General features: G+C 38.9%; 1 protein-coding gene across 1 annotated transcript; it reads left to right on the forward strand.

Moving 5' to 3' along the window:
• Positions 1–1,886: 1,886 nt before the first annotated feature.
• ERFE (erythroferrone) lies at positions 1,887–15,539 on the forward strand. Its single transcript, XM_032225820.1, has 8 exons — positions 1,887–2,709; positions 4,801–4,914; positions 6,173–6,275; positions 8,279–8,502; positions 12,916–13,024; positions 13,558–13,648; positions 13,907–13,985; positions 14,513–15,539. The coding sequence occupies exons 1-8, from the start codon at positions 2,521–2,523 to the stop codon at positions 14,609–14,611; spliced, it is 1,008 nt and encodes a 335-aa protein (XP_032081711.1). The 5' UTR covers positions 1,887–2,520; the 3' UTR covers positions 14,612–15,539.
• Positions 15,540–16,294: the final 755 nt, after the last annotated feature.

Below are 16,294 nucleotides of genomic sequence, written 5' to 3' on the forward strand. Positions count from 1 at the left end.
CATTAAGATCACATTTGCTGATATTGTACAGAGGACAGAACATTTCCAACTAATGTTTTATTAAAAAGCGATAAGCTTTTGTGAGCTGCAGCTTATTTCATCAAACTTGGACCACAAAATTTTGTTTCATCAGATTGATCATTAAAGTGTGCTACTGGAAAAGATGCTACCGGATTCATCCTGATTATTTAGCAAATAATGCAGTCACTTGTGAAATCTACTAGAGATCTCCAAATTTAGCAGCTGTGATCTCTATGGCAACCTAATTCAACAAGTCCAGAAAGACAAGGGTTGGAGCAGAGGTGACATGCTCTTTCTGACCACATTGTTGATGAAGTATGCTAGATTGTGCCCAGAGCATAAATTGTGTTGGAAGAAGACGGAAAATTGGAACAGCTAAAGATTACTAAATTGTCCTAATTGTGAGTGGGGAATTAGATGAAGACAACAATCTGATAAAATCAGGGCATGGTTATACCAATGAAGATGAGGACGAGCCTTTTAAAGTGGCTGTCTGGCTCAAATGGCTTCCCATGAAGAATGGTGTATCAGATCAACACTAAAGCCCCATGGGGAAGGTCCCTTTGAATTTTCTGAGGAATGGGAAGGCTGTGTATATTCTAATCCTCCTTTGACAGACCCATGGACAGATCCTAACAATCATTTTTAATACTATTAGTAAAACTGGAATTCTGGCTTGACTGGGAGGCAAGAGCCATAGAAGCTTCTGTAGTTGAAAAAAGGGGTTTCTGTGATTGCATCAGGCCTCCAAAGTTGAATCTTCTCTATCCTTAGAACGTGAGTGCTCATGCATAATATGGCCACTGGCCCAAATGTTTAGAGATTATAATTCTGAAAAATTCAAAATCCTTTTTGCCATTTTTATTTTGACTCCCAAAAGGTACCATATAAGCTATTACTGCCTTTCTCTTTCCCACTGTATTCCTTAGAAAAGTCTCAGAGAAGGCACTTGAACCATATTAAATGGAGTATTAGAATGAAAAGCATTTCCTGCAATTATGCAAATGTCCACATTATGCAAATGTTCACAGACTCTCCCTTGATAGTCTCCATTCTATCTCATAGAAGTTCATCTTCAGTCTTTTTACTAAATCTATTCAAAGGATTGTCCAGGTCGGATGATCAAATGGAAAAATTCTCTTCCATTCAATTCTTTAAGTGAACTAAACTTGTGATTAAAATGAAAAATGTAATATTTCTGAAATAAAAGTAACAGAAAAAACATATTACAATCTTCTGTAATGTGGAATGACTTTTATTGTATCCCCATTGTTTTGTTATTACTACTTTTGTTATAGTTTTTATCTGCACCTGTGTTTCTTGTTGGTTGGTTCCATGTTTTTTTCTTGAATGTATTACCTGATAAATGAGTTAGGATTGAAAAAGTTTAAGAAATAAGACAATTATTTTAATTATAATGCTACACGTGAAATATAGATTTTAGATTCAAAACAAAACAGCATTAAGATGTGTCCAAAGAATTGCAGTGTGGGAAGTGTGATGCCCTAGAATCTTTTCAACCTCCAGATCTTCCAGATTAAGTCCCCTTTCTCTCAACCCTGACCTAAGTAAATTCTCTACAAGGTAGAAACAAAGCCACTACAACCATCTGCATTTCATGTTAACCTGCAAGCCACTGAAATTTTATAGTACCACTTTTAGTGCAAACTTATCTCTTTGTTCTGCTGCTACCAGATGCTGATGAGCTTCCGCATGAATTCTGCTTTTGTAATTTGTTCCTAATGCCAAGAGGTGGCTCTCTAGGCCAAGTGACCTTTCTGGTGAGGCGGGGAATTCAAGCTTATTAAAAGAAGGGAAGCTGGGCAAAGATATTCAGACAGGAGCAGAGTGGCAGTAGGGATGTGATCAGACAAGCATACGAGTCCCTGGTTTGAAAGAGAGCACTGAAAAGAAGTTGGGCCAAGCACTCCAAGGCAGCTAAAGCGGTGAATGCAACCATCATGGGACTTCTGTGGTTTTGATACAGTTTTATCTATGCTCTGACTGAGAATCCAGGAGAAAAAAGAGCAAAAAGTTTCTGTACCATCTGGATGAGCTCATTTCTTTTAGGGCAACCTGAAACTCCTGATTTTTTGCTACTTAGCTGCTTTTGAAATAGTCCTATGAAAATCTCTTAACCATCTTTGACCCTGAAGAAGAAACTGAAATGCTCTTTCTAATCTAATGCTCAGGTGCAATTGGCGTGTGTGTGTATTCACACAGTTACATTTTTTTAAACCTTACTTTTTTACAAGCTTTTTTTTTTAAAGAAAAATGTTGATATTCTTGGACAAGTCTTCTGTGAAAAAATAAATTGAAGATACATTGGATAACTTCCGCTTGCAGTTAGTATTCCTTTGTGGAATTTTCACAGGTATACAGAATACTGTATACTTTTTTTTTTTTTTGAAAGACCACAGATTAACTTTTTCTTTGTGTTCTTGAGAAGTTCCCAGCCATATCTAATTCTAGTTGTCTGTATAAATCAAGGAATCAATTATGTGCCAGAATATAGCTAGGCCTTTCCTTTCTGGCTGCCCACTTCAATTATTGGCTATGAGTCTACTAGCAATGTTTTTTTGTGCCAGCACTGTGGAAAATGAGAAACAGGAAGACAGAAGGAACCAGGAAAAGGCACTCCGATGGAATGAAACGAGCAGTCTTCCCTTGCCATCATCCCAGGACTCAGTAAGAACATTTCATATGCTACTTCCTTCTTACTAACTGAAGGTTTCTTTCACCTCACCTCTTAGTACAAATTGAAAATTCTTCCTTGGTGAAAAATTCCTTACAATGGATATGACATAGAAATAATATTAGGATAGTACATTAGAGAAAACAAAACAGTGCTCAATTATCAAAATGGATTTTGCTTCTAGATGTTAAACAAGTTGCATATAAAATTATGCCTTTTAATCTATCTTGTCATAGCTGTATTTATTCTTGTAGGAATTTATACATATTTATTTGGAGATAAATTATATTGAGTATGATGGGATCTTTTTATTAACTCTTCAGAGTTGCATTGAAAATCGTTGGGAAAAAAGCAGTTTTGTGCCTGTCTTGTCTTGTCTAGATATTATTAGTTGTAACTAGAAGTTACAGAGGAACAGCTCTTGCTGTTACCAAGAAACCTATGTGGCAGTAACCTGAAATCACCAGACTTCAAACTCAACTCAAATCTAGAAAATATTGATGTAATTTTTTCTGGCTATGAGAAAATTGGAGTCATTCTTTCCTGATTACAACACTTAGCGTTTATGGATCTGGAAATGTGAGTATGTTTGAGGAAAAAAGAAATAAAGAAAGAAAGGTTTTTTTAATAATTTCTTTTTATTTTTATTACATAGACAACACATACACACAACAATAAAACACACACACACACACACACACACAAACCATCATCACATACAGCATGTCCTTTGGTTACAGGTGTTTTAACATTTATCATTCTTATACATTTATTATTTCATTTAATAGGTTATAATATACAGTTTGGGTTGCTTTGTTTACCATCCCTTCCTCCTGTTGTAACACCACCTTATTCTCCCTTTCTTTTCTCCCTCTCTCCCTTCTCTACTTTCTTCCTTCCTCCTCTCCTTTCCATTCCTTCTTCCTGTACCTTTCTCCTACTCCTGCTCTTCTTCTTCCAAGAGGGAAAGTTTTATATCAATAGTAAGTCATTCTGAGAATTATAAAAGATAAGGTGGTTTAAAGAACCTCACTGAATCTATATTTATCTGATGCATTCATCAGGAATAATTTAGACAACCTATTAACAAGAAAATAGGAAAAAATCAGTTAAAATGTAGATGGAAAGTTTTACAATACAGTACAGTACAATACAATACAATAGCAGAGTTGCAAGGGACCTTGGAGGTCTTCTAGTCCAACCCCCTGCCTAGGAAGGAAACCCTATACTGTTTCAGACAAATGGTTATCCAACATCTTCTTAAAGACTTCCAGTTTTGAGGCATTCACAACTTCTGGAGGCAAGCTGTTCCACTGATTAATTGTACTAACTGTCAGGAAATTTCTCCTCAGTTCTAAGTTGCTTCTCTCCTTGATTAGTTTCTACCCATTGCTTCTTGTTCTACCCTCAGGTGCCTTGGAGAATACTTTGATTACTTCTTCTTTGTGGCAACCCCTGAGATATTAGAACACTACTATCATGTCTCTCCTAGTCCTTCTTTTCATTGAACTAGACATACCCAGTTCCTGCAACCGTTCCTCATATGTTTTAGTCTCCAGCCCCCTAATCATCTTTGTTGCTCTTCTCCGCACTCTTTCTAGAATCTCCACATCTTTTCTACATTGTGGCGATGTAGAAGTATCCAGTTGTATGTATGTTTTGAGAGACAAAACAGTGCAAAACCCTATCTGATCAATCATCCTTATGACAAGAACTTGCAAATTCTTTTTTTGAATAATGGGAAGCAGTAATATAAACAGACAGTTCATATCAGTCTTCCCCAATTTAGTGAGTACTAGTTTGCTAAATTACAGTTTCCACAATTGTCAGCCAGCATGACCAACTGGTTAGAAATGTTGAAGCATTATATTCCAACAAATATGAGTAGTAATACTTTAGGAAAACTAGCCCAGATGGCAAATAATTTTCTGACTCATATCTGGAACAACAGGTTGCAAAGCTATTGATAATTCTTAGTGCTTTTTGAGATATTGTTGTTTTCCCAGGTTGTCTACATTTTGTGATCAACCTGTATAGTTGCTTTAATTTTTTTCTTATTTTAACTTTTTTCTTCTTATGCAAAGGAAAAAACTCCACAAAAGATTCATAGCTCTGATTCCCGGAATGCTTGGATGCTCCTCATGAACAATGAAGTGAGGAGCAAAAAAACGAATAAAAACAAGTCCAGAAAAATTAAGGTAAACAATTTTAACCATGCTGCCTATGTTTTGATATTCCCTATTTTTGAAGATTTTCAAGTCCTGTTTCCACAACCTCAGTCACTAACTCAGCCAAATCTCCCAACTAGTTCTGGTAACATACAGTCAAAAGTCATCATTTTAAAAATATAGTGCCCTGGTCATTTTTCCTAGAATTGCATATGAACCACAAGATTAGTACAATGTTACACTGACAAACAGACAAGCTAGACAAACAGAAATAGGTGTGGCTTGGTTACTATAGCTAATCAGTGTTTAGAGCATGTGCTTGGTGCTGGCCAAGTTTGGTAATGAATTCTAGTTCAATTTTTTCACCTATTCTTCATATTTTTTCTAGGGTAGTTGACTATGATAAATGAGACAACTGACAGCTTTTAGGTATTCCTATAACAAATCCAAGGAAAGTTAATTAACTGTGTGCCTGATTGTATTGCTCTGTTTCCAGCACAGCGGGTTTTGACAAGAGTTTGGATACTTAAAGATTTATTCCAAAGCAGTATAAAGAAATAACATAATCACATATCATGAGACAATGAAGGAATATATAAGAATACTGAAACATATAGCATAACTCTAGACAAAGAAATACCTTGGGCCCCTTCTCCCAGTCAGGGAACCCCAGAGAGATGACAGCAGACAACCCATCTTAGTAAGCTCTGTATCAAAGTTCCATCCCTTAGGGCAGTGGTTCTCAACCTTCCCAATGTCGCGACCCTTTAATACAGTTCCTCATGTTGTGGTGACCCCCAACCATAAAATTGGTGTCTCGGTTCCTAACACCATCGAAAATATGTGTCTTCCGATGGTCTTAGGCAACCCCTGTGAAAGGGTCGTTCGACCCCCAAAGGGGTCCCGACCCACAGGTTGAGAACCACTACCTTAGGGGCTGTGACTACCTTATATATACTCTGCACCATAATTAAGCATATCTGTTTTTTATGGTCTCGTCTCACTGGATTTTACTAGAACAGCCTGTGAAAGATTAAGCATTTACACTAGTTAATTCGTACATGGGTGAGAGGTTCAAGAAGAATAGTTCAGATATTACAGGTGATATTTGTAACACCGTTCCTGTGTCAGAGGGATTACAAAATGTTTCAAAACTGATTAATTAACAGAGAGACAAACACAAATTAATAAAATGGATACTGCAGATATGGACAATAAAAAGATAAAATATTTTATGTTTGGACCTGAAGGAGTAGAAGCTAATTATTGTGGTGAATTTGGGTTCTAGTTTGGCATTCCAGGCCTGTTAGAGGTTGCAGAGTCCGCACAACCTCGTCCAGATACTACTACTCAGGAGAAATTGCTGAGGGAATTCCAGCTGCTGCTCAAAGGTAAGGAACAAACATTAATACACCCCAAGCAAATATATTATGGTACAATTAAATTAAAATATAATGAATGCAAATAAGTTGATTTTATGTATTGATACTGATATAGGGTTGTCTCAATTGACATTCTGAGGATAAACCTTTTAAAATTCCTTTTACAAGGACAAATGATATAATGTAATGACTAGAGTATATAGCAGATGGAGTAAGGAAGGTTAGATATCATTCAGGCTTTTGGAGGCCCATTCATAATTAATAAAGAATAGTATGGTTGGTCAGTTACAAGGTGATTATGCTATGAATTCCTAGGAATTTTAGAACATACAAAAAAGACACCGGTGCCCATATTCTTAAATTGTGAGCTTTGATCAGGACAAGTTTCTGGGTAGATTGCACAAAGAGAGCCTTTAAGATATAGGCTTCATTGACCCTCCTATATGGCATGCTTAAGGTCTGTGGCTCATGCTATTTATATAAATTAGTATCAAACATAGAAATAAAATTGACATTGGTTTATTCTCTTTTACTGCCAATCAAAATGGAGTTAGTAAAATAGAATTAATTTATAAATGGATTTCAAAAGAGTATATTTTATTTCTGCTTCAAAACATTGCATTATTAGGAATATTTAACATTTGCTAACTTCCTAGCTGGTCTTTAAAATGTACTGTTTAGATTTTTCCTTTCTCCATCACTGCCAAACAGAATTTTTAAAAAGGTAAAACACTCTGGTGCAATGTCTCTCCCTTAAGATATTGCTTAGTTAACCCTCCATTCTTTTCTCCTCAAACTCTGGTTATTTGCCTACAGAGAATTATGTGACTTCCCTCCAATAATTTTTAATAGTCTGTGCTTACTATTCTGGGAGTGATGTTTTATTTTTAATCTGATCTCATTAGATGTTGTGAGACTGCAACTCTCTAGTTAGAAAATCTGGCTATTGTAGTTCCAGCATGCCTAAAAGTAACCAGATTGATAAAGGCTATAGAGCATAATTAATGAAGGATATTGTAGCCCAAGATATAAGAGATCCAAAACCATATTTAGGCAATATCTTCCAATGTAGAATTCAACAGGGAGCAGCCTTTCCTCCTTCCAAACTCTAATGGTGACAACACTAAACAGCCAATTTTCCTGAATACAGTGCAATTGTCTGTATTTTGGATAAGAGGTAACCTTGCATGAATACACACATACACACAGTACTTACATACGTACATACATACATACATACACATACATACATACATACATACATACATACATACATACCAGGGGTGGGTTTCAACCGGTTCGTGGCGGTCCCTGCGAACCGGTTGGTCGGCCAACCCGGAAGTAAGTAACTTCCGGGAATGGCGAAGGGCCCACACGCCCGCCCGCGCTCCTTACCCGGTTTTGACGAGTTCTGCGCTTCCACGCGTGTGCAGGACGCATACAGCACCTGCGCGATCCTCCAGGAGCAGCTGGAGCATCGCACAGACGCTAGTATGCATGCGTGCGCCGTGTGCATGTGCACGAGCGCACCGCACGCATGCACGAGGACACTGCCGGCCCCGTTCCAACCGAACCGGTTGGAATGGGGCGAGAAACCCACCCGATACATACATACATACATACATACATACATACATACATACATACATACATACATACATCTCCATCTATCCATCCATAAGCTGGAATCCAGAGAGCACAGGGTTTGAATTGGATTGTATGGAATTCTTGAAATGCATTATTCAGATGCTTTGCTGCAGATGGTCACTCTGTAGATACTGGCTTTTCCGTGAGGTAATCAGCTAGAGCTGGAGAAGTGAATAGCTATATATCTCTCCTTGTGTGATAGAAATCTATTGCCTGAATAGGGTTTCCCTCAGCTTTTGCGTCACAAACTAATAAATTGTACTCTGGCAATACAGTAATGAAATGAAAATCAAGTCAACCATATTTTCAGAATAAGATATATTGAGGCAAATCTGTTATTAATCTTTGTATTTTTGACTGCTCAGGAATAATTAGGAAGCAAGAAAGGATCAATATGAAAACCACCAGCAAAATGTGCCAGCATGAAGACGATAGAGATGGAAAAGAAGAGAATTTCTTTCCCCAAAATCGGGTCCCACTGATAAAAAGCAGGGAACAAGGACGAATAGAAGCAGCATTCCACTGCCAGACCCGGAAGAACATTTCAGTGGATCGACGGTCCCTTCAAGAACTTCAACTTTATTATATAGTGAGTAGCAAAAGGAAAGAAGTTGGACAGCACTGCTTCTAATGCACCGTTCAAATGAAGCCTTACTTGTTGCCTGTAATAAGAGGATGGTAGCAGTCTTAAATCAGATTGTATCCGTGTGGACTCTCTCAGCATGTAGATTCTGGAGAGCCTAGCTTAGTTCCCTGGAAAGTGTTCAAGTTTGCTACTCTGAAGTATAGACAATGATTGGGGCTCTAAGTGAGCCCACCTGTGTATTAGATCCATGACCTTCCTGACTAGTTAAAGCCTCATAGGAGATGATGGGCCATTGAATCCAGGCAATGGTAACATTGCCAGAGAAGATGGTTTTGCCAATTCTTAGTGGCAGTGGATCATCCCCTCCTCAAGAGTCAACTGCTGTATCCCATTTTTGTCCTGCCTCCAATTATTGAGAAAGTGGTTGGCTTCAGAGGATCCTGAAATAAATTGTCTGGACCCTTTTCAGTTGGTTTCAGATCAGGGCAGAGGTGGTATTAGGCCGGTTTGCCCCAGTTCAGGCGAACTGGTAGTGGTGGTGGTGAGAGGCTCCGCCCACCTGCCCAGATGGCATCATGGATATTCTGCGCATGCACAGAAGCGCCATGTGCGCACACTCTCCCGGTTCTGAACCAGTAGCCAAAATAAGAGGATTTCATGCCTGGACCTGGGTATAGTAAGGAGAGGACGTTACTTGCATTTGTGGATGATTCTAGTGTAAGGTGACCAGACGTCCCGCTTTTTAAAAATTTGTCCCACGTCCCGTGGTGTTTTCAAAAAGTCCCGATTTTTCAGTCGGCCGCGTACGTGGCAAGAAAACACCGTGCAGCAGTTTGCAACTGCCGCACAGTGATTTCTACTGTCACAGGCTCCGGAAGCTGGGGAGGTCCTTTGCAGGTGGCTAGAACTGGCTGCCCGCAAATGATCTCCCCGGACTTGTTTTGATGAGTGTGGGGCGACCGTGCCCGTCCATGACAGCGGCGCCTCCCCCTCTGCTCGGAGCACCTGAGCTGGGCACCACGTTACCCCTGCCACTGCTGCTTCCTCCTCCGCCGTTCTTTTGAGAAGCCATGGGCCCTTTTTTTCCTGCTCACGCCCCCCCGCCACCTTCCTACTGGCTCCCATAGCCTCATGGCTCCTCAATAGCACGGCGGAGGAGGAGGCGGAGGCGGCAGGGGTAGCTCAGGTGCTTCGAGCAGAGGGGGAGGTGGTGCCGCCACTGCCACAGGCGGGGGTGCCAGTGGGAGCTTTGGCAGCTTCACCTCAGCCCCAGCGCCGGGCGGCAAATATGGTGGTTCTTTTGGAGGCAGAGGCAGCATATAGACTAAATTTTTAATCAAGACCCCCCCCCCCCCCGGTCAATGGTGTCCCACTTTACCAATGTTAAAATCTGGTCACTTTAATCTAGTGGGGATAGGGTGTGGATGGGGCATTTCCCTGTTCTTCCTTGATCTCATAAAAGTTTTTGATTCAACTGATCATGGTGTCCATATGGACTAGCCCTGAGAGTTGTTGTTGTTGTGTGTCTGTGTCTGTGTGTGTGTGTCAAAGTTGTAGTGGTTCTTATTTCTCCAGAGCAGATCCAGTTAGTATTGTTAGGACAAAAAATATCTAGTCCTACATGCCTACTTTGTAGGGTTACTCAGGCCTTTTCACTCTACACTCCTTTTAAATATCTATATAAAGCTGCTGAATGGGTAACCCAAATATAGGCAGTTAAGAATCATCAGTACAAAAAAAAAAGTATCTTCCTTCTTTTATACCTGTTGCTTCAAGAACAGGTAGCAGTATAGTGAGGAGGGATTTTGTACAAATCCATCTTGTATTTGTATCCATTCCTAGTTTCAGAAGCCCTGTTTACAGTCACTCAACCTTTGTTCATCTCCTGGTTACCCCATTCCATCAATGTATGCCTATGTAGCACTGTTGCTCTATGATCCACACTGGGTCCCTGGTAGCCTCCAGATGCAATTCAAGTACACCTACAAAGCTTTTCATAACATAGGCCTGGATTACTTGTGAGACCACTTATTTTCAATTCTCTAAGCCAGTGTTTCTCAACCTTGGCAACTTGAAGATGTCTGGACTTCAACTCCCAGAATTCCCCAGCTGGCTGGGGAATTCTAGGAGTTGAAGTCCAGACATCTTCAAATTACCAAGGTTGAGAAACGCTGCTCTAAGCCCTCCCATAATATTCAGCAGCAAGCTCTTTCCTTAAAATATTGTTCTCCCATTGCACCCTTCTCTGTCATGGCATCTGATTTTTGATATTACCGGTAGTCTTCGACTTACAACAGTTTGTTTAGTGACTGTTAAAACAGCACTGAAAAAAAGTGACTTTAGGACCATTTTTTACACTTATGATTGTTGCAGCATCCCTTTGGTCATGTGATCAAAATTCAGATGCTTGGCAAATGGTTCGTATTTATGATGGTTGCAGTGTCCCAGGGTCATGTGATCCTTTGCGATCTTCAATGCAGAAGTCAGATTCACTTAATAACCCCTTGTTACTAACTTAACAACTGCAGTGATTCACTTAACAACTGTGGCAATAGAGCAAAGCTCAGTTAACAAATGACTCGCTTATCAACCAAAATGTTGAGCTCAATTGTGGTCATAAGTCAAGGGCTACCTGTACATACCTCTGAGACATAGATGGTCCCATGCCTATTGTCTTTTCATACAACCCTGACATTTTGGCCCACGCTGCTGGATTAGCCTGTCCATGATGTAGGATAAAATGATTGTGAATTGGCCTTAGTTTATTTATTTATTTCTCAAGTGTACATACATTTGTACAGACATTGTAGCTGCCATGTCACCAATATGCTTGTAGGAAAATTACTGTGGGTAACATTTAGTTTAGTTTACACTTAGCACACTTCCCGGTTAATCCCTATCAGATTAGAGCAAGCATTTATATACAGAGTTCAGCTAGCAAAAAATATGATTTGATGATTAGATTCTTTTTAACCTAAGTGTTTCTAAATTAAGACAGGCAATCCAGTCCCAGCTCCTTTGGTGGCCCATTAGCACCATAAGATTGCACCTATAAATTTAGCAGCAAGATTCAGTTTTTTACCTTTCATGCTAAATGAATTAAGTCTCTCCACTGAAAAGGGCTAACAAGTACCTTGGTAAAGCTGAAGCTAAAGAAATCCCTGACTGGAATGCCCCCCTCCTCAAAAAATAGCCTTAAACGTCCACTTTGCTGATGGAGAGATTTTTGATTACTAAACTTGTCATTTGACCTGCCATTTGGTACATTATTTGCATTTATGTTAATCATTACAGATTTAAAGTCCCATTAATTCCTGAGAATGTGCTCAAAATAAATCTGGGTTCAACCTGCTATTCCCAACAATGGTTATACTGACAAATATGTGTTCACAAATAAGTAATACTTGGTCTCTGTTCTCTGCAACACTCTTTATTATTTAAATATCCCCACATGGAACAAAGAGGCAGAAAAGAGTAATTTTTTCCCCTTATGATTCTAGTGGTCTTTGTAATAACTTTTCTCCTTATCTAATTATCATTATAATATCTTCTTTGTCCTGGACACATAGAAGAGAATTTTCACTAGCCAGCCTCAATGTCTTGTCATTGATAATTTTAAAGGGAAGATCAAGTAACCAGATGGGACAATTAAGACCAGTGTTTTTCAAACCTTACAATTTTATTTATTTATTTATTTATTTATTTATTTATTTATTTATTTATTTATTTATTTATTTATTTATTTATTTGACTTATATACCGCTTCATAGGGCTTTCATCCCTTTCTAAGCGGTTTACAATTTTTTAGCAAATTGAGTCAGTAACTTGCCCCCACAGTCCGGGTCCTCATTTCACCCACCTCGGAAGGATGGAAGGCTGAGTCGACCTTGAGCCGGTGAGATTTGAACCGCTGAACTGCAGCTCACAGCCAGCTAAAGTGACCTGCAGTACTGCACCCTAACCACTGCGCCACCTCGGCTCTTTTGAGATGTGTGGACTTCAATTCCCAGAATTCGTCAGCCAGCAGACTGGTAGGGAACTCTGGGAGTTGAAGCCCACACATTTTAAAGTTATCAAGTTTGAAAAACATGAATTAAGACTATTTCTGGCAGGCAACTGCATTTTCTACCAAGTATGCCCCTATTAATCTCCTGCTTGGAGCTAGTCTAATGAGGAGAATGCTGCGATTTTCATGGCAGACTTGTCAAATTTTGTTTGATTTTGATTTCCATCAGATGGCTATGGATTCAACATTGGGCATCCCAGCTGCCATCCCATTTCTGCCTGAATGGTCTTTGAGCTTTCCATCCCACATACCCTGTGTTTTTAATTGAATGTTTTGGAATATGTTTAATGTTTTTATCTTAGCAAATAGATATAAAACTAAATGAACCTTTCTTGTGTGCTTGGTACTAGCCTAAGAAAGAGGAGCTATTCCATCGTGGCCTAGGTCTAAATCTCAACAATGGTCAATATATGGCCCCTGTCAGTGGATACTACATTTTCAGCGCCAGACTGTATGTTGGTAAGTGCTTAACTTGAAATAAATAATACACTATTAGCTTATTCACTGTACAAACTCTAAATCAAGAATTGGAAAGATATTTCTATTTTATCAAAGAACTTTTCTATAAAAGTAAAGAAACAGTAATTCTGCCCACAGAAGGGTGAAATCTGACCTCATGTGAATTTTAAAAAAAATGGTAATACTAAATCCCAAGCAGAAATTATGTCAGGGAGAAATTTGGCAGTAATGAATGATATAAAGATTACTAGCAAAGCCATAGAAATATTTGTCTTTGCTAAATCGGGGATGGAATGGGCAGATTGGGTTCTTTAGATACTTTAGATCTCTTCATGTTCTTTCAGGAAACAAAAGCAGGCAGCAACTACAAAAGTCTAGTTTGTGGATCATGCTATGTGACTCGTCTCTGAAATAGTGATGGGCACTACGCTAATAGGCATATTAAAGCAATGCCCTTAGTAATGTCCAGGATCTGGGGTCTTTTTTTAGTTGCTGGCACTCTTTGCAGCCTGATTCTTTCTTACCTCTTGCAGTTCCTCAAATCCATCCCACAAGGTACCAGTCACGGGCCCGAGATCGCTTGCGCCTGCTGATCTGTGTTGAATCACTCTGCCGCCAGAAAAGGTGATTGATTGGGATAGAAATATTTGTTTGGAAAGCATCTGTTTTTCAGTATTACTGCATCCTGGCCTGCCTATGTATCCCAATATAGGTAATCATTAATTACCTATGTAGTTAATTCACCTAATCTCTTATCTACAGCTACACAGGTTAATGTGAGAAGCAAGATTGGATGTGATTTTAGAGCAAACTGGTCAATTAAAAAGAGGTCACTTTGTGTTCTGGCATCCATTACTAAAGATCCTGTTATCTTACTTTCAGTTCTCTGGAAACAGTCAGGAGTTTGGACAAAACCAGTGAATATTTCACTATTTCAGTCAGTGGAATTCTTTTTCTGCAGGTGAGTCTTTAGAGAGCAAGCACTCATACTAAAAACCTGTATGATTTCAGAAATACTCAACTTTCAGTTGATTTTATTTTAAAGAATACATTTGATGACATGAGGACAGTAGATGTTACACTAAAAATTACTAAAAAAAATTTCCTCTTCAGAATGTGCTAGGTACTAGGTCAGTGTTTCTCAACCTTGGCAACTTGAAGATGTCTGGACTTCAACTCCCAGAATTCCCCAGCCAGCAAATGCATTCGCTGGCTGGGGAATTCTGGGAGTTGAAGTCCAGACATCTTCAAGTTGCCAAGGTTGAGAAACACTGTACTAGGTAAAGCCTACTAAACCACAGGTTTGTGTTTAATTCAGTGTCTGAAGTTATTACACATCATACCCACCATAGTGTGGCTTGCTTATATTTGGCTTAGTGTGTTATGTGAAGCCTGCCAACTTAGTACTTTAACATACCATAATTAAAACACCATATGGTTTAGTATAGGTGTGAACCTAGTTACTAACTGTGATCTTCTCTATTATAGGCTGGCCAGTATGCTTCAGTTTTCATAGATAATGCAACAGGATCCTCCTTCATTGTACGAAGTGGGTCAGACTTCAGGGGTGTCCTCTTAGGTATCTAAGTGACCCAGAACTGCCCATTTTTAAGTTGAAATCCTGCCTTTAATCAGCTCTAAGCTAAGCTTCTATCTTTGGTCAAGTGGAATTGGAATCACTAGAAGGAAGCACAGACCCTTGATTAAACATCCAAAGGTGAAAAATGTGATTGTAGAAAGAGTTCAGCATGCGGCAGAACAGCCAAAGGAAGCAAGACCACAAGTGACATTTGACTGAAGACAATTTATATTTTCCCCTAGCACTAAGTTTGAAATTTGACCTTTCTGCTTTCTAGTTTACCTTTGGACGTGGCTCTCAACCCTATTTTAATCCCAAGGATATATAGTACTTGCTGTTCCCTCCACAACAGAATGCCTTTGTAAAACATTGCCATTACATGAAGATACTCTTATCAGCTCAGTCTTTCACCACTCAGCATATATGTACTTACAGAAATCTCCCAGTGTTTTAACATTTGTTCATTTGTATTTTATCTTTCTTCCAAGAGCTCATGATGGTAAACTCTCTCCTCTAACAATTACTCCCACCAATATCCTTTGTTGGACTGAAAAGATGTCAGGCCTAAAGTCACTGCATGAATTTGCATAGTAGACAATGAACCTAGGTCCAAATCTCCCTAGTCCCATATCTAAACCACTACCCTACATTAACCAATGTGACATGTCCTTTTGTATGGTACTCTATGGCTCTTAAGTGATGACAACATGTACATTACTATTAACCACATTGACAGATAATTACAGTAGTATTGGGTTGCTTATAAAAAATGTTAACCATGTAAACTGCTGTCTTACACCTATCAGATTACATTGTTTTGATGCACTAAATCCAATGAATGGAGGAAGGGCAAGTGCATTTTGAATTTAATTGTATCACAGCAAGTTTATGAAGTTATGTGCTCAGGCATCCACCAATTACAGAAAGGAAACTTTTCTTTCAGAGTAATGGTCTTTATTTTCCCTGTAGCTATCAGAACTATAGTGTGATAGCCAACAAAACCAACACAGCACCACCCTCTAGTCCTACAGTACCACTGGCACGTAGGCAATTTTTTTGTTGTTGCCATTTCTCTAATTTATGTATCAGAGAAATGCAGAGGACACACCCTTATCTATTTCAGCCTGAAGGCCACTTCTTTAACTGCTGCTCCTTCTCACAATCGCTTTCTATAAGGAAATGCATAATATATTTTAGCAAAACTGGCTGGGGGTTATGGCAACAGACACCAGCTCAGTTCGAACACAAGTTTATAGACCTACAGTGATCACACATTGGCAAGTTCTAGTTTAAGTCCACTGTAATATTCAGAAAATTCAGGAATAATGGTATTAGGATCTTCCTTTCCTAAAAAGCTTTCTTAAAAAAGTAAAAGCAGCTACAAGACCTAGAAAAGGGAGGATTTTTTATACCCAGTTTTCTACATTCAAAAGTTTTCTTTTCCATAATTTTCTAATAAGCTACTTGTCTGCTCAGAATTTGAAAAATTGAAAATAATGTAAGAACTGGAAAGTCAAAATTCAGTTTCACCTTTAAAGACTACTAGAAGGCAGAAGCATCTGCAGAACATTTTGAATTCTAGGCATCAGACTGATTAAGCTGAGCATTATAAAAGCTCGATTTTAGGGAAAGCATATTCTCAGTAAGTTGTGCATCCACCCTTCTCATTCTGGAAATGCTACTGGCTTGAT

This window comes from Thamnophis elegans, chromosome 10, assembly GCF_009769535.1.
Source record: "Thamnophis elegans isolate rThaEle1 chromosome 10, rThaEle1.pri, whole genome shotgun sequence".
Classification (NCBI taxonomy): Eukaryota; Metazoa; Chordata; class Lepidosauria; order Squamata; family Colubridae; genus Thamnophis; species Thamnophis elegans.